The 19,908-nt window shown below is 40.8% G+C and overlaps 2 protein-coding genes across 3 annotated transcripts in view; both read left to right on the plus strand.

Moving 5' to 3' along the window:
- The first annotated feature begins 201 nt into the window (after positions 1–201).
- slc25a22a (solute carrier family 25 member 22a) lies at positions 202–13,987 on the plus strand. The gene is given in 12 exon segments (XM_034141212.1): positions 202–381; positions 6,217–6,403; positions 6,501–6,620; positions 6,754–6,809; positions 7,413–7,503; positions 8,139–8,193; positions 8,847–8,907; positions 9,145–9,289; positions 9,379–9,442; positions 9,444–9,534; positions 9,621–9,696; positions 10,145–13,987. Coding segments are annotated over 11 exon segments (933 nt in total). The 5' UTR covers positions 202–381; positions 6,217–6,383; the 3' UTR covers positions 10,299–13,987.
- Positions 13,988–17,378: 3,391 nt separating this feature from the next.
- Positions 17,379–19,908, plus strand: part of syt7a (synaptotagmin VIIa) — a 75,820-nt gene continuing 73,290 nt past the window's right edge. For both annotated transcript variants that reach the window (XM_034141213.1, XM_034141214.1), the window contains exon 1: positions 17,379–17,564. In XM_034141213.1, the coding sequence (XP_033997104.1) occupies positions 17,531–17,564 (34 nt within the window). In that variant the 5' untranslated portion in view covers positions 17,379–17,530. The remainder of the gene's footprint in view (positions 17,565–19,908) is intronic.

Here is a 19,908-nt window from a genome sequence, read left to right on the forward strand (position 1 = left end):
CATCCCCAATATTTCAGCTGTAGCCTTTTTCCCTATTTTTAGTATTCAAGGTCATTGGGGTGAGATGATTCATCACGATGACGCTGGCCACCATCCCCCATCCTCTCTACACCTTTACTGCAAATACACAATGTGTCTGTACTTCTACTACGTACCACTAGAGGACCCCGTTTATAAATCCTTTTTTATTTTTTTATCCTACTCCATCGCCAGCCCTCCCTGCTCTCACTCTCACCTCCTCCACCTCCCTCCTCTGGACTCAACCGCTAGTAACACCGGTAAGGTTAGCTATTGTCGGTCAGCCAGCCAAAGACCCAGACAGTAAAGGCTTTGATTCCACACACCACACCGAGAGAGATAACGGAAACGGCTCTATATGTGGTATGTAGATAACGGAATGCAGATGTTGTGAATCGTGTCTTTTCAGAAAACGTAACTTGGTAAAAAATCTCTCCTGTGAATAACGTAAAGGCGATATAATCATTTAAATGTCCTATTAGCTTTGAATGGAAACGAAAAGCCAGCTTGTAATGTGATTTTAACCATATATTTCTTGCTGCTTAAATGTGAGAGGCAGCTCAATTTCCCGTTATGTGGCAAGCCTAGCATATTTTCTGACGTTACATATGGTGGGTTTAAATATGCGATGGTAACGGCAGGCTTCTTAAATGACGTTAAATCATAAATTACGGTTATGGTTGTCATGATTTACGGTTATTGCCTATGGTTATTCGGGTCTTTGATATGCCGGTTATATATCTTACGCATAAACGTGCCGAAGCGTTAATGACAGGTGTAACGGTAATGTATTAACATTATCAGTTTGCATGGATTCATTGGTTTTAGATGTCAAGAGAAACCGAACCGATTCCAGAATTTCTCCCGGAGCCTAAGGGGCCGCGGCGGTTGCTTTCTGCCGGCTTCCGCTCACTATTGACAGTGTCAGGATCATGTGTGTGTGTGCTGGCTGTGGTAGTAGTGGAGGGTAAACCCACTTACTCTGTACCCACCTCCTTTCTCATTGGTAGAGAAAAGTGAAGCTACTCTGAGACTGTAGCACATTAACATACTGTGACTTCTTGAAGAGTGGAAGACAGGATTAAAGGAAGATATTTTAATTAATGCTGAATATGTCGACCACAGATTTACCCCCGTATTTTGCTGAACTCCACATAATCTAACTGCTGAGCTAAATGTCGATACGTTGGGCATGGTTTCAAAGGAAGCAAGTGTAACGTTATTGGTTAGGTTATGATGAGGCGAGCAGTGTAATGAAGCACTCCTGCAGCTTTGAAATAATTCATGAAGGCAGTCATGCTTTGGTGTAGGGTGACATCCTGTGTTTTCCATTGGAACTGTTGTAGGCCTACCTGTTTGTGCAGAAAACATTGATTTTCTCTTATTCAACAGCATTGTATGAAATACTTGTTTAATCTGCATGCAGGACTCAACTCATAGCATTTCCAGAAATAATGCCAAAAGGCAAGGACTACTAAATGCCACTGGTTTATGTCCATTGAATATACATGACATTCAGCTGTGTGGGAAGATGCTGAGCTCCTTGGTGAAAGTTACAAACCTTCAGGCTATTCAATGCCTTCCTGTAATCGGCAAACTGTAATCAGATGATTCAATGCTGCATTGAGCTCTTTTTCTAAGGAAAGTTCACTCACAGTGGTGTTATTATTTTCCTATCCAAACTGTAGGAAATATGAGAGGGAAGCAAAACATTTGAGAAGCCCCATGTGACTTCAATAAGTGGGCCACCAGAGATACCTGTGGTGTCACAGAAGGGGCATTTGTGCTGCCTGAAATGTAAACCCAGCTTGTTATATCTGATCTAAAACAGGTGATAACAATGCATAAAGGAGCAGGTTTAATGGCTGCAATATGTAGAGCACCTTCAGTGGAAATGCATCACAACCGTCACTCCACTGGTCGTAAAGGGAGATTTCGAGAGAGCTTTCATGAGTAGGAATTACGTTTATAATCCTGATGCTGTGGGGAAGAGGCAATAGTAATCAGATTTATCTGTGACACCAAACATTTCATCCCTTATTTCCGCAGTGCTGTAGATGTCCAAAAATAGAGCACATCTCATAAACAGTTAAACCAAAGAAGCAAGGTTAGAGCACGACATCAGATGTCTGTGCAGAAAACAATTTGAAGACCACCCCTTTAGAAAGAATAGACACATTTAATAAATATACACAAGGACAATATAAAGCTGGATGTAAGTCATATAACACCAGCCGATATGAGCTGTGCAGTAGGCTTGTATAATAACTGCTAATTAATGTGCAATTAGAGAAAATGTTGAAATAAGGGTTGTATAAGTGGACAGATTGAGCTGTGTATTGGATCTGGCCTTTGTGCTCTCAGCTCAGAGAAGTACTTGACATCTGATAGCGGATGGCAGCAACACATTTATGTGTGAAACAGATCTTTAGTGCAGCAGCTCCTCTATGTATGGCTTAGAGCTCACAGAGTGTTAATCAAACCAGTACATGTGAGACAGATGGACTGGTAGCAGCCTGTTCTAAGATGATGATGATGAAGGGTTTTACTGTCTTTTGGACCAGCCACAGTCACATGACAGGAGTGCTGACGACCACTGTGCTGTGTCACTTCCTCCTATCATTCCACAAACCGATTGTCATTAAGTCAGCAAGACCTTTACGCTGTTTGGCACACAAAGACAGAGAGGAGGCCAAGGAGTTGATGGATAAGGTAATTTGTTTTCTGGTTGATTTGAATGGGAAAACCGAATTTGCTTTGAGTTTTGCATTGGAAATGAACTGGTGTGGATTTGTCTCCAGAGTTTCAGTTTCTGCAGTTGTTATAATTATCTTTTTGTAAGTCTTTTGTGATTGAGACATGCCTTAGAGCAGATTAGTCTAATCAGCTAGCTACAGAACATGCATAGTTTGCACCCACATAATGTCTTATTTATACTAGCATTGATTCAGTATATTCCATGCACTTTCAATACAAATACTGCTTGTATTTTTAGAAAGATAAGCTTCTTATCTTTTGTAAAGAACAGAGTGATACATTCATCTGTCACTTCTATTTAACCATGCTTATGATGGTTAAACATGTATGAGCCTTATCAAATAAAAGTGGATAAAGCTTACATGAAATGTTACTGTTACCAGCTATCACCTCAGTGTAGGTCTTATGTCTTGGTTATCACAACATACACAGTAAGTGCTTGATCTTCTTAAAATGTATCGACAATTATTCCAGAAACATTTAAGCATGTAAGGCTCAGCTTTATAATTCTATACAATTATAAAAGTATCTGACTTAAGATCTTTGTCCTTGTGTTGGATTATTATGTTACATTATTCCACATTGGTGGCATTCTCAAATGTTATGTAAAGATGTGTGTTGACACACCCTCTGCCCCACTTTGTGGGATTACATGTGCTGAATCATTACATACACTATGAGTATTTAACCTATTAAAAGCGTTGGTTTGTGAACTTGAAGTTTAAGTATTTTTTTTTGTACGAATTTGAATACCTAACTTTACTGCTTTACTGACAAGGTTTAACATACGTTCTCAGTATCCTTGTCAGTGAAACTGTGTTTATTGCCTCATTGTTCAAGCTGTAATGATGAACAAGGGTCAAACACGGATCTGTTATCTCAGTCTGTGCCTGCTCTCCTTTAGAACTTTAATCAAGAGCATCCAAAGGCTGGCTGAGTTAAGTTGTTCAGTTCAAAGTTTTGCATGGCAGGTAAGTTTCACAATCACCTTGTCTTTTGTTTACTCTTCAGTGCTTATTTGCCTTTAGAGGTGAAAACTACACATATGACCTCTGTGTGAATGGGTGTGTAAAAGGGAGATGTTTCAGTCACTTGTGTTCGATGAAGAAGTTTTCAGTCACTCTAAATCATTTTGTCTGTGAATTGAAACAGGACCTAAAACTCCTTTCTAGCCTTTAAAGTGATGCAGTTGTGTGCGGTCTGGAGAGAAGACATACCAGTTCCTCATGCAGTTTCCTGGCTGTTTGTTGTTTCTTCCCCCTGCTGTGAGCATTAAATGAATTCCTTGGAGATTTTGTTGGTGAGTGATGACAATGTGCTGTGGTCTGTGCACACTGAGGCTAGCTGCTTCCATACAGACCCCAATTGTCATGACAAGGCAGAGCAGCCAGGCTATGGCTGTGGGTCAAATAAATGTCCTGGTGCAGACAGTTGTGTGGTGAAGATGAACTAAAGTCGACGAGTATAGCCGCAAGCATGAGAGAGAAGGAGGGAGATGTCGGTTTGATGGGTGACTCATGTAGGACTGCAGTGCTCTATATACGTTATCCATCCCATTTATTAATAGAACATATAGCCTCCTGTGAATTATTGTTTAAAGAAAACAGTTTGCTGATTGTGGAGTCAAGGCCAGGAGGATGACAGCGAAAAGGAAATAGGGGCACAAAGGAAGTTAGCTTGTAAAGAAAAGGTGGTCTGTATCACAGCTGGATGAGAAAATAGTTTGGATGAGCTACAGAGGAGGGTTGCAAAGCGGCTGTGAGGAGCTGCAGGGAGTGGAGAGGCAGCGCTGACCTCTGTCCTCCTCCCTCCTCCACCTCTGGATGAGCCAGTGGGGGCATCAAGTTCCCATCCAAGCCAAACACACCCACATCTGCATTCGTGCACAGCCATAGTTATCTGACACCCTAACAACTATGCATGCTGCAGTGCAATCCTTCTGAAACTGAGTCTGAGGAACTAGTGATATTAGTCATAATAGTGCAGATGCACTTCACAAAAAAAACCACACAAGTCAGCAAAAATCTGAGACGGAAAAGCTCTGTTTGTGAGTCGTGACTCGTGACTGGGAAATTATGGGGGAGGGCCGGTGAGGAGGAGAGAGGAGGAGGCGGGTTGTAGATGCAGAGGCAGGTTGTGATTGGTGGATGAAGGGGGTGGAGAGAATGAAAGGGGGAATAGGAAACATCTTTTCACACTGAGGGCATTCTGTACCTAAAATATGGAGCATCCTGACCACATCACACATATTTCATCTGTTTCCTCAGAAATGACTAAGCATACAGAGCATAGAGCGATCACTATAAAGTATGACTCCAGCCTCACAATGTCAGAATTCATGCATAAAACACGAGTGTTCAAGGGCACATGACGCACAGATGCTACAGGGATGAGAGATTTGTTTTAACAGAAAGTAATCCCTCTACACTGAACTAAAGCTTAAAATGTTGAAGTAGTCAACAAGGGTGCCTCACGATGCTGCACACTGCTTAAATATAGTTATATATTTTGTGCTATAGTCCCCATTCAAGGATTAAAAAGTGGCATACAAGGTTTTGTATAATCAATTGTATTGATGATTTCTTTAGCTGAATGACAAAATATCAATAGCAACTAATCGATCTTAGCAGTTAGCTAAGCATCTTAGCATGCTTGCTGCTTGGGTTAGATGTTGTTGGCTTTTCACCCAGTACTGAGTGCTGTTTTTGATTTGTTCCACAGCACATCTGGAAGTAGAGTCAGAAGGTTTTTGTTAATGCTATACAGCCCTAGAACCACACTGGGGAGGCTTACTCTACTTTAATGTTTTCCAAGCCCTGTTTTACACGTACACAATAAATACCAAGCCAGCGCTTCTATGTGTACAGTGGCTCAAATGGAAAGTAAAAGAAGCCTTTTTAAATCTAACCAGTTTTATCTGTGGACACACTCAGATTTTCTTAGAACGTAGGTCTTTCCTTGGTCATTTGGGTGTTAAACTGTGGGTTACTGTGCATCTTCTAACGTTTGAGACTCCACACTTGACCTTCCATCTCACTAACTTCTCATAGCAAAATAAACACGTGATGCAGCTCTCTAAAACACTTCCAACTATTGATGACCTCTAGCTCTCATTGCTTTAGATGCACTTAAACTTCAGAACATATCAGACCTCTGGACAAAAAGGGATTTGGGTCCAATTGGATAAAAACAAAGGTTGATAATGAAAACAATCATGAGTTGCGGCTATAACTATGTATAACAAATGGGTTTTGTGCATTAACACTAGTTTTTGCAGAGTATCTCAGGTGGTGAAACAGCCTGTTACTAAAGCACTTCTATGTCGCAATGTTTGTGAAGGTAACATTGCGTTATTATAACTTTTGTAATGTATTGATCCTCTTTTTGGTTGCAACAGCTACTTTTTGAGGATGTTTGATGTAACCTGCTATTTCTTTACAGGTATCCCCTAACTTGAACTAACAACAACTATAAGCAACACAAGTGGACCAAGCATAATCAGACTACCTAATCCCACTCGGACAGCAACACACTACTGTAACAAACGGACCACCGTGGGACCAGCTAACAGACAGATTGACACTTTGACCAGACAGGGCTTCAGATAAATGGCTGACAAGCAGATCAGGTGAGGTGACATGTGGAGCTAATACAAATACAGCAGCACTGTTGCCTTGTTTTCATCTATTGACCTTTCATATCTCATCTTTTTGTCTCTTCTCCAGTTTGCCTGCCAAATTGATCAATGGGGGGATCGCTGGCCTAATTGGAGTGACCTGTGTGTTTCCCATCGACCTGGCCAAGACTCGCTTGCAAAACCAGCAACATGGCCTTTACACCAGCCTGTATGAGATTTTTGTATATTACTCTTTCATTCAAAAAACATTGTTGCTGATCTAGTCAGGATTAATCAGCATGTCACCATACTTATCATCAGATTTCTCCGTAACTAACACAACACATATGTTTGTATTTCAGGTCAGATTGCCTTATTAAGACCATCCGATCAGAGGGGTATTTTGGGATGTACCGTGGTAAGTTTTTGGTGTCCTGATGATCTTTGTTTGTGTGTGTGTCTGTCTGTATATCTGGAAAACTACTAGACCCAATAGCCAAATATGTAATGTGCTCATTAATCCCTGTATGCTCACAGACTTGTTGTGGTTACAGTGATTACACATTTTAGATTACATTTTTTATACCTCTAAATTGAAGTAACTTGGTTAGGCCTTAATCATTGCTCAAAAAACTGACATCATTAAACTGAAGCATCTGCAGATTAATTCCATACCCGATATGTAATGATCCACTAAATGTAGGCCATATGTGAGATGAATCACCTTCACGATAAGGGAGCGAGGAGAGGAGAGGGAGCTCTGCACTTTACTGAGTGCACTTTTGTAGGTATTTTTAGGTTCTTGTGATTTATGTGTAGACTGGAGTGTAAAAGGCTAGCATGTGAGGTAGAATATGGTTTCGATTGTTTTCAGCTTCATCGTGAGGCCACAGACATCAAACACATGGATCTGCGTCTCACATATCGTCCTAGCAGTTATCTCACATTCTCTCTCTCTCACTTCTCTTTTCCTTCTTTGTGTCTCCCTCTTTCTTGCTCTCTGGCCCTTTGTCTCTCCCAGGAGCGGCGGTGAATTTAACACTAGTCACGCCAGAGAAAGCCATCAAATTGGCTGCCAACGACTTCTTCAGGCAACAGCTCTCCAAGGATGGGTGAGGCATGAAAGTACTGACAGGCGGACTGACACACACCCACTCCCCTCATTCACACTGATTAACTAGCTTGTTTACTAACATGTAATCTGACATATTAGCTGTCAGTATTCTCACCGAGGCTCCGGTTAATCCTCTAATGTTCTGTCGTCTCCTCCGAACACCCAGTGTTTTAAAATGGTTTGTTAACTGTCTGGTTTAAAATTACAGAATAATTTGTGCGTGTGTCAGCAGAAGCCCTGTCTGAAATAATGTTACCAAGTACGATTAGCATATAATGGTTTCACATAACAAACATTAGCATCCATCTTCTGGTGTTGCTGAAATCAATCACCCACCCATTGTCCCCCGGGAGCCCTGTCTGCAAAGATAAACCTGAAGGTTTTTGGGGCCTTTATCTCCATCGCTATGGCGACTAACATGCAAGCTGATGAATGATTGACTTGTCTGGCCCAGCGGCTCTCCTTGTGAATTATTAATCTGCCCTTGTGCCTGACATGTTGATATAGAAGACTAAGATTAGCATCACCGGTGCAGGTGGTGACAACTTATTATTCAGGGAAATAAAGTTGTCTGGCTCTCACACTGCCAGTCTTGCTTTAATCTGATCTTTCTATTTATCGTCTTTCTTTCAGAAAACTCACTCTGGTCAAGGAGATGCTGGCTGGGTGCGGAGCGGGGACATGCCAGGTGAGTGAGTGAGGTGCTGCTTTAATTGCATCCTCCTGTTCTCCATCTGGAACCGCTGCCTTTAGGCCTGCCAATGTCAACTCTCAAATACACCACTGGGCTTCAGTCATCGCCTCATTTATCACTGCCTGCAGCTTCAATTAACAAGGACCACATTTGGAGGAGTTAGTTGCAGGAACTAGCTCGCAGTTTGTCTCTGTAGATATGACGGTTATCTGAATGTGAGCTGTAACGTTCCGTTTTCATGAATGATTTCTAATCACTGAAATGCTGTCCTGTTAGCAGGCGATACACTGGCAGCTAGATTTGAGTGATCAGATAAAATGCTGTGAGAGTACTTGGCCATGTGCTTGAGTGAGTGAGTCAGAGGGAAATGCCTCTTGTCAATGAGGGCAAAGGCTTCAAAGCATAGGAACGTGATTAGATTAAGTGCAGCAGACCTTGGATTAAGATTGCACTGAGAGCACGGCCATCTCACCCTTAATCCAGTTAGTTAGTTACCACTGTGTGGATTACAGAGGAAAACAAGAGTGGACACATAGTGAAAGGATGTCAGCAGATTGACAATGGACACATGTTTTGCCTTAGACACCAATACTGACCAATCATGTGTACGTATTTTGACGTCTGTACCTTTATTTGTTTTGTTGCAGGTTATTGTCACAACTCCTATGGAGATGCTGAAAATCCAACTCCAAGATGCTGGACGAATTGGTAAAAAGAAATTGAATCCAGATGGAAATTAAAGCAGGAATGAAGTGTAGGGAATAAACTAGAACATAGTGGCCTCTTGTGGTCATGTCAGATATTACAACAGCCTTATTCTGATTTCTTCTTGCTGCTATGAATTCAAAATGTCTGCCCACAAACCTATTCTTAGCATTGTATGATTCTAGTAGCTTTATATAAAGCTTTTGCTGTTATTAATGTTATGGTTTTCATGCTCCACAGAGGCTCAGAGGAAGCTGATGCCAGAGACGGTGGCAGCAGGTACTCTGGAGACCAAATCCCCAACAGCCATACAGCTCACCAGAGAATTATTTAGGGAAAAGGGCATTGCTGGTCTGTATAAGGGCCTCGGTGCCACACTGCTCAGGTAACATCTGTCTTCTAGCTTCACCAACCGACTGCAAAGAACTTCACATCACTTGCTCTGATCGTGTGTCTCCATTTCTCGTTTTCTAGGGATGTTCCTTTCTCCATGATCTATTTCCCGCTTTTTGCCAACCTGAACAACCTGGGGAAAACGAGGCAAAGAAGGACCGGCTCCTTTCTACGTGTCGTTTATATCAGGCTGCCTTGCAGGGAGCACAGCGGCTGTTGCTGTCAACCCTGTCGATGGTGAGCAGTGGGACTGTGTGCGATGTTAAGCAGTGTGTGCTCCGTCAGCTGATGTTATATATTCACCTGCGCTCTGTGTGTTGCAGTGATAAAGACTAGACTGCAGTCGCTGAACCGAGGGAGCATGGAAGACACGTACAGTGGAGTGACTGACTGTATCAGGTGACCTCATTATGTCTCTTCTGTTGCAGCAGGTGTGGCGCTGTGTGTATTTGTAAGAGTGTCTCGACACACTTTACAGAGAATCTATAAAAACAAACAGCAGAACCAACAAACAGTAATCTGATAAGTTATTAGGAAACACAAATAAAAAAATAGAGAAAAAACACCATCAATATCATACACGCTGGTTCATAGTTCACTGTTTTGCATAGTGCTGGGCAATGTCAATATTATTTAGATATCCTAAAGTTAGCCTAGATATTACATTAAAGGGATATTATTTAATATCATATATATCTAATATCTCTTCGTGTATATATTTTGTAGAGGCAACCAAAGATAACAATCCAAAATCAATATTTAGCTATTTGATCAGAAATAATTTGATTTTATGTAATGCCCACTCCTAGTTCCACATGTATTAATGAGCTTTTTATTTGATCTCCAGGAAAATCATGAAAAATGAGGGTCCATCAGCCTTCCTGAAGGGAGCCTACTGTCGAGCCTTGGTCATTGCACCGCTGTTTGGCATCGCCCAGGTGATCTACTTCCTGGGTGTGGGTGAAATTCTCCTCAGCTATTTGCCTAAAAGAGACAAATAAGAAGCACCTCCTTTCTGCCTTTCCCTCCCACAATGCATCACGCCAACTTTGTGTGGGTTCATCTCATTCTGAAAGAAATGTTCAATCGGTCGAAGTATGACCGATCAGTACATGTTGTTTTAAATGTGTTGTTTTGAATGTCTAAGTAGTTTAAGGAGGGAGCCTTTGTTTGCCAAGCTGCCTGTGGTGGCACACACAAATCCAGTAGGCATGCTAAGCTAGCTCTCTGGAAATGAAGCCACACATATCAGTTAAGGTTTTAATGGAATATTGCTTTAATAACTGCATTTTATTGCATTTTTGAATATGATTGTCGAATTTTCATAGTAGATGTACTGCCCTAGGTTGCTGCAGGTCTGCAAGCCCAACACTAACTCATTTAAAACAGCGCTAGTCTGTAGAGAAACAATAGGGAACCATTGAAAATGCTAGAACATACCTAGCTAATTTGAGTGCACGTACTTTACTTGAAATATATCTGAAAACATTAGAATTACAAAAAATGTACCAAATAATATTCAAAGATTTCCCCCAACCTTATGTCTTAAAAAAATAGTATATAGAATTAGAGAAAAATAAAGGCCTCTGTTTCAGGCAAAGACCCAGGGAATGTGTTGATGTGATGCCAGCACAGCCCCTATGATCTTTTCTGAGGAACCTCATCCCTTCCTGTAAGTGGTTATAATGAACTCAGCCATTTAGCTCTGAGCAGGCTTTGATAGCCTTGGCTTTTTAAGTAGATCAGGTTCCATCTGATATTTAGTGCTACCACAATGGTCTGACTGTTTTGCCTCTGTGAAAAAGATATCTCCTGTTTTGTAGTCTAACCATAGACTGAAGGCTCAGTGTACAGCGTTTGGGCTTTATGCACTACTAACCTGCACGTACATATTGTTAAAAAAAACTGCATATACAGTTATTTATATGGGTCAACTGTCAAGCATGTTGTATTTGTTGCCACACCTCAACAAGTGAAGTCACAGCGGGGGCTTTGCCTTTGAGGGATGATGAAAAATCACCTGCTGTGATATCACTGATTGGATTGTGGCCAAATTGCTGTGCGCTTTTAAAATTGCAGTCCACAGAGAACTGAGCGACAGCTGTTTTCTGCCTGTGTGATTCATGTTGAGCTCAAATGAAAGCTGTGAACACTGAATGGGTTGAGAGTCATTTTAGTAGAATAATATCCAGATTATTAGTGGCCATTTAGTAATTATGCTGACAAACGGTCAGACATCACATGCCGAGTACAGTCGTCCATTGTGGAGCCAGTTACTACAGTAAGAGCAGTTCAAACCCCTTAGAGCCAGACATAATTAATATTGTTTACAGATGATTACATCACATTTAATTCACATTCTTTGAATTCAGTGGCAGGACCCAAAGATCTAATGAATAACGTTCATTTATCAGAAACTTAAACCAATGTGTTTTCAGTGTTTTAGGATTTTGACCAAACATCTCGACTTATTTGCTTCAGAGGTTTTTGTTTGCTTTAAGCTGCCATGGGAAGCAGCCCTGTCCTATCTTGTTTATGCATCACAACACTGAAGCCCTGCCATTGGTTTATCCCTCCGGAGATCAAGGTGACTTTGATGTGAATTATCCAATCACATTCCTTTCTCACTCCCACTGTTTAAGCAGCTCGTCAACTGCACTGTGGAAACGGGATGCAACTTTCCAATGTATTATCATTTGTGGGAGTGAGATCTGCTTATCAATATTCCCTTCGATAGGCAGTATAGCACTATATATTTGTATGTGTTGTTTTTTCTGTGTCAAAGTGTCCACCATATCTTTATTGTACATATTCAGATGATATGAACTCTATGTTTTAGGATGTATTGTTTGTTTTGTACATGATGGCTTATTTGCACACCTACCTCTCCAATTCCCCCCTCAATCCGTATTGTGGTGATTTTATTTTATGACGATGTGGACATATCAAATGAAGGAAAATATTTTAATGCAACAAGCGTAATTTCAACTTTAATGCAGCACATTGATAAGTGTTTTTTACTGTATGCAAAGGGGAACACTCCAGGATGGTTTTTAGGAGTGTCAGCCGATTGTCTAGTTTCCTACAGTTTTATCAACTAGGACCAAATGGAGCATCATATAAGGTTGATTGGAATTTAGTTAGTTTTAAGTGAATGACCTCTGGCACTAATTAAACCGTTCTGAAAGGGAAATAGGGACCTGCTGACATAGAACTGTAAATCTAACATCTGTGAATGGTGCTTTTTTCATGCAGTAGCTGCAATATGACATTGATGGCACCAACGACCAAGGCTGTCACATGCTAGCTAGCATTATCAATGTCTTTCCTGAAAGCCATAGGTCAGGGAGGGACATCAGATCTGTTAGACATGGACTGGCGCCTCCAGCCGTGTTTACAGATGACAGCTGAGCCACAGGAAAACGGCAAAAAGACCTGCCTCTCATGTGAGCTTGTCTTTATAAATTACTGTTGTAGTTTTTCAACATTCCTAGTTCATCTCATAAATGCTGATATTGTGATCATAATGCCTATTTTTTGTGTTGTTGAGATTATTTTTATGATTTTGAAACCTCCCTCAACTCCTTCTAACTGCCCTCTGTTTTTTATTTTTTGGTTAAATCTTGAAAATGTTAATGTACAAGTTATTTTCTTTTACTCAGATGTGAGTTTTCACTGACCTTGTGCATTTGGTTTTGTATGTGCGTGTGTGTGTCTGACTGTGTAGTGCTGTAGTTGATGTGTAGTTGTTAGTGTGACACTGCGGTATTTTTCTCTTTGATTGTCAGACCCATGCTCTCTCCCCTCTTTCCTTCTATCTTTCACACTCCTCTGCCATCTACTCTCCGCAGCATCCACAGCTGCAGGTATATGTGGAGGAGCTCTAAAACACCAAATGTATGACTAAGAGTGTAAACAATCAAAGGAAAGCACACAGAAATATTAGGCACAAGAAACCACATGGCCCTCTTTAAATACACTCGGACAAAGTCCTTGGATCTGCTGCTTTTGCAGACCTGGATTAAAGTCTGATTTATTTCAGTGGAGATGTCGATTGATTAACTTTGTAGTCTTGTAAGAAAGTTTATCTATGTCTGTAAAACTTGATCTATAGGGCTGAGACGACGGTCATTATAATAGACCCATGTGATGGTCCACTATGTCACCCATCAGCAGTTATTCACAAAATGTATATCGCCTACATATTCTAAATGAATCAGATATAAGAATGTATCTTAGATATTATGAGATGTATTATAATTATAGTGAAGAGTTTATTACATTTTAATCGAAAGATTTGTGCTTTACACATTCACCGGAAAAAAAATCACAAACCAGCTCACTGATATGCAATAAGTAGAGTCAACACACAAACACACACTTGAAACAAATATATATACACGAAGCAAAACACAATGTATGATGCAAGTGAGGACCTTGAAGGCCTTCTGGGGTCTCCTCTCAGCCTCTGTTGTCTTCCTCCAAGAGGAATTGTGCATTATTGCACTTTAAAATATGAAGGACCCTCACCATATTCTCCATCTACTATGTCTCTCTCTGTGGAGGGTGTTTATGAAATGTTTGGTGAGTGACGCATTTGTCCAAGGCATTGTTGACAATGCAATTAAAAATAAATAAATATTGTGTTCCCTGTCACAATTTGCTGTTCAATAAACTGACTGTCCTAAAATTGCCTGCTGTAGTCTGTGCTTTGGGTTACAGTTTTGACTCACATCTGCTTTCAGGGTGCAGCACATACCAGAATACAACAGTCTGCTGTTTTAATCTGTAATAGTGTGAAAACCAAACAGCAGTGTGAAAGTTTTGAAGAGAGTGAGGATGACGCTGTGGTTCCTCGGGGCGTATGAGCAGCTAAAGACTGTTTTCTGATGTTCTGCCTTGTGGAGCCACCAGGTGTCAGTGTGGGGTCGCAGAAGAGCTGTTAGTCCTGCTGTGGTGGGAGTGTAAAGCAGTGCTGTGTGAACTACAGGTGTATGCTAAACCTGGGTGGTGTGGCAGTAAATCACGCACACCTATGTCACTCAGTCACGCTACTTTCTATCTCTTGCAGCTTAGATGTTCACAGATGAGCCTCTGTAGTCTGTGGGGTTTCACTCGATAAACAGAGTGTTTAAAAAGTGGTGATAAGGATATGAAAATGTGCCTTTATGTGGATTTCACTGGGGGATGAAATGTATAAACCCCCCATATATCCTGCTAATTTCAGTAGATGTGATGCTATGACAGGGGGTTATTCATTGTTAATCCCTCGCTGTTTGCCATGTATTCAAAATTGTTGTTTATAGCATTAGTTACCTATAATGCTATTTTAAAGTTTAATGAAATCTTAGCAACTTCAGATATAACCCTGCACACACACACAGACACACAGTGCTGTCATTTTATATCTCTCTTTCATTGTTCACATGTCTTATTTCAGCCAGAGTCAGATTTCATATTGAATTGTGTGGCTCTGAGACTCCTTTCATCAGACTTTGTACGCCAGTGTTTACACACTCGAGAGATTAGCAAAAGGCTCAGTTTACCACAATGAGAAGACTTTGAAATATAGAAATGAGCACCAGCCACTGTTCTTATGCTCATCCCTTTCATGTGTCATGACTTGAGCTTCCACGATGAACTATTATTAGTCTTCCATGCTTTCTAGCCAGAGGAGGAGAGAAGATGGAGGAAAAGGTAGTCTCAAATTGAGCTTAAAGGGTGAGAATGATGGAGAGGAAATCAGAGGTGGAGACAGTGAAGGGCCATCGATAGAAGGAGCAGAGAGCCGGAGGAAGGGAGGGGATGGTGTTGATGTGTATATAGGTCACTAAATCAATGGGAATCAGGTTTTTGAAGGGTAGAGAAGGGGGTATTTATAGATACCAGTGGAGACAGATGCATCTGTGACAGGCACAATGATGCTGGGAGGACAGGAGGGGGATATCTAAGACTCTGGTCAAATTAGTCTGCAGACAATTCTCCTTACAAATGGCTAAATATTCTCAATTGTGAACAAATAGCACTGAACGCAGCTCAAAACAAAATATAATCAAATGGAAATCACTGCGGGATGCTTTGAGCAAATGACCTTCCCAGCTTTATTGACAAAACGCAGGCAAACTGTTATTTGCGATATTGCTCACACAGCATTTGCATCTACAGTAGGACTCAATTCATATCCTTTTGAATTGTAATCTGTGATATCATAGAGCCACAAGATTGAATGGAATATTAGCTTTCCATTTTGCTGGCTTGTATGGAGAACTTGCATACTCATTACTCAGGCGCAGTGAGAGACACTGAAAGGCTGGGAAGTACGATAAAAAACATCACAGAGCGCGTTCCAGAGATTTCAGGTCAGAGGTTATTGGTTGATGTGCATGCACTGTAAGTTTTTCCATATTTCATAACAGCATGATTACACAAGTTCTGTTTAAAACATTTAAATGCTGGACTTGTGCAGTAGTTGTAATAACTGTCATGACTTATCCCATTTATGTTATAATGTCCCATGCCTTCATGCCAGCTTCATGTAACAAGAAGTCCCATTGCAAATTGGAAATGTACTCTGAGAACAAGAAGGAAAAATTATTGAAGAAATTGTTTTAAATTGCCTCCTTGCTGGATTTTTTCTAGGACTAAGTCAAGGTCACAGACACATTGTTCCCTCACCACTTACTGCCTATGTGTGATGTAAGACAGCCTGAATACTGAGTGTTAGAATAATCTACATCTCATTTCTGCATCTCATTTAGGAAGCATTTGCATAGCAGCCACATCACCTTGCATCAGAAACTGGCAGAGGACGCATACAATTACTCCTCAAGAGCTCTTAATCTCTGGCTGCGGTCTAATAATGTGGTCAATAAACTCACACACAGCTTCATGATGCAGGAACATCTGACCACCATTTGTGAAGGCATGAGGATATGGACAAGCAGCAGGTTGAGCATGGTTGAAGTGACAGGGCCAGGTGGGTTTGTCTCTCCTTATATCAGCGTTTTACTGTCACAGGATGTTGTTGCTTATTTGTTTAATTTGTCATTGTAGTTTAGGAGGTAAAGTGCATAATATCTCAATACATTTACTTTAGTACTTTGCATGAGTACGATGCCTTTTGAAAGAAATTGGCACAAATAGCAAATAGCAAACATTCATAAGAATCATAATTTCGGAGGAATTATGATGTGACAAATGTAATGTTTTATCCAGCACACGTCTTAGAATTAAATACAGCTAATTAACACAACAAATCCTCTCATAGGAGAAGTTAAGCTTTTTTATTTGTTCTTGATAAATCACTAATCAATTATTAAAATAGCTGGCAATCGGTTACAATGATACAATGCAACTAAAATCAGCTTTATGTTGACCAGGTACAACATTGAAACGTTAATGAATCACAATAAAGGACTCTACTGCTGTTTAATGATGGGATTTTTTAAAGAATTTAAGTATAAATAAACAAAACACATAAGAAAGAAACTGTGATAATTCAATTATTATTTGTAGATTTTATGAATTGCAACTTTTTCTCTAATTATTTCACTAATATGTTTTTTCTCACTTTAGTTTCATTGTTATTTATTACATTATTATTATTTGACCCTTTGGCTACATTATCTTTGTTACACTCATGCATATTGAATATATAATATATAACATTTCTGCATGATGAATACTAATGTTGGATGTAAGTAAAGCCTGGCGTTGAGTGTAGGACTTCTGCAAGTAATTGAGTACTTTTCCACTTTTGCTTAATTAAAATCCGAATACTTCTTCCAGCACTAATGAGATTCCCAATTAAGCCATGCAACTCGGGTGCAAGCAAGTATAAATCCCATGGGTGGATCCAACTGAGCTCCTTATTACACGCACAGCTATACAAACTGACACATGGATGCACAAACAAAATCAATAATCACAAGTGGCAGCAGAGAAAAGATAGGCTACTTCTTAACAGCAGCTGCAAAAAGTCACTTTTTCCCATTTTGTCCTCTGAGCCACAGTGAACCGGTGGTTAGAAGAGAGAAAGAGGGAGAGTGCGAGAGAGAGATAGAGGGAGAGAGAGTCTCAGACCAGCCCACCTATCCGCTAGGAGGAGAGGAGAGGCTGTTGAGGAGCAACAAAACAATAAACAGCTACTACTACAAACCACATCAGCGGAGTTCACGATACAGAGGAGTACCAACAAATAATTCAGACAACGCCTCGGAGTGAAGTGACAACCATGTATCTGAACAGGGAAGAGCACAACAGCAAAGGTAAGATCCTGTCAAGAAATGCCACTCTTTGCGGAGAACACCCTGACAGTTTCAAGGTGTTTCATTTCTGACCCGCTGTTTCTCTTGGAGCTGACTGGCATGAAGAGGTGGGGATGTACTGCCACACCATTTATTACTTATAAAAAAAACAGCCTTCTCCTTTGACATGCACCGGTTGTGTTAGTGTAAAGTGTGGGCTGTCATTATGTAACATCAGTGCAGTTAATTGCCTCCTAGTAGGATGCTTATCATTTAGCCCAAATCGTGCATTTATTCCAATGCACCGTGAACGATTCATTGTGAACCTGTGGACAGAGCCACTTTATCATATGCATATTTTTCCCGGTTTGCATTGCCTTGTGTTGTTATTGTTTCAGACAATTACAATACCTACTTAAGGGCAACATAACACAAGGTCAAAGCTTCTAGCTACAATGAAACCCAAGAGTATAAAGCTTATTTGTGGTGCTGTACAGCCTCAGATATCCTGCACAAAAAAGAGTACCGTAATGGATCTTATTGCTTAACGGGGAGCGATAACCGTGCAGCAGCGAGAGGGGTAAAGAGGGTACAAAGGAGGCATATTTGAGTAATCTCTCCCACGTGTTTTTGAGGCGTGATTTCTTCTCTCATAGGGTGCCCAGAAACACATTCGAGTCGTGTCTCCTGCTGTTACCATGAAGCATGAATAACTCTCTGGGGCTAAGAGGTAATGCTAATTACCAGCTAAATCTTCAGGTTATGAGAGAATAACACCTGCTGCTACCGAGGACCGGGGAAGAGGAAGGGGAGGAGGGGAGCGTAAGGAGCAAAAGGAGGAGTGGGAGGAGCCATTTTTGTAATTTCCCTGTGATGTGAGATAATGTGATCTCACCACACACGGACAACATCATGATACTGTACGGGGATGTGTGCGAGCAGCAGCATCCGTGGGTAGGGAGAGGAAGGTGGCTTACAATGAGAGCAGCTCCTGTGTGTGTTGCCAGAAATACAAATGTACCTAGCCCTTTAGAAAAAGAGGCTCCAATCAATACTTAATTTAAAGGATACAATACATTGTGGCACTGACGTCCAGAACAAGTTATTTAAATAGATGTTTGTCCTATTCAGTAAAAAAAAACTCAGGAAGGTCACTTTAAACTGACCTCCACATAAGTCCCATCACGAAAAAAAGAAAGAAAAGAAAAGCTCCAGCACTCAGGATTTAGGGGCAGTATGGGTTGAGGTTTGCAACCAACTGAATACCCCTCCACTCAACCCTCCCTTTCCAAGCGAGTTTAAGTTGAACCTATGTTGGCCTTGAGGTAAAACACGGCAGAATTTGGTTTATCTGTTCTGGGCAAGCAACATGGAAGAAGATCCACTCCCTATTGAGGGGCTTAATATTATGCATAGTTCACACTACACTACTTTACCCCTGATTTTCCAGATAAAGATAAAATCCGGAGGACAGAGGCAAATCAGCATCAGCTAAGCGCTCGCAAATCGGCGCTCCTGTGTAATGTGTGAACTCTTGAAAAACACGAGCTGTGCTGCTCACCAATGCACTGCAGACACATTCCAGATATCTACTTTAAATTGTCATCTGTTAAAAAATCTGGTCCACCCCTTTGGATACGCCTCTGTCAGCTGCAACCCCAATCAAGGAAACTATTAGATTCCAGACAACGAGTCCTATTCTGTTGATCCCCTGACATGGTTGAACAGGTTGATATCTCTGGACCTTAACATTTTATGAGCCTCTGACTTTTCATTTTGTGCCATCTGGTCAACATTTAAACTGCAATGCTTTACAAAACTAATGACATTACCATCAGCCTTAGATGTCCTTTATGTTTACAACACACTTAACAATGACATGCTGAACATAAGCATGCTAGCATTCTCATTGTGTGCATGTTAGCATGCCAACATAATGTTTAGCTCAAAGCACCATTGAGCCTTTGAGTACAGAATCTTTATAGAGCTTCTAGCGTGGCTAGATCTTTTTTCTTGTTGAAGGTCAAAGAGAGATGCAAAGGAAAATGTTTGGAGCATAACAGACTGTATGATGTATGGAACTTCACGATACAGAAGGTCATGTTGGTTAGTGGCAGTTGTTGGGTGAGGTAGGAGCATTGAGATGTTGAGAGTGAATTTAAACCTGTTGTAGGACTTGGTGGTTATTCGGCAGGCTGGAATAACCTCTTCCATCGATTAATGGACTGCAAATAGAGCAGTAAAGTTATGAGTTGACTGGCTACTAATGTGTTGGGGGTATTCTTTTTAGAAAGGAGCTCAATACCTGATTGGCACGCTTTTAATTGATTTATGTGAGTGGGTGTTCCTTTCCGCCGGGTGTTTT

Source organism: Trematomus bernacchii, unplaced genomic scaffold, assembly GCF_902827165.1.
Source record: "Trematomus bernacchii unplaced genomic scaffold, fTreBer1.1, whole genome shotgun sequence".
Lineage (NCBI taxonomy): Eukaryota > Metazoa > Chordata > Actinopteri > Perciformes > Nototheniidae > Trematomus > Trematomus bernacchii.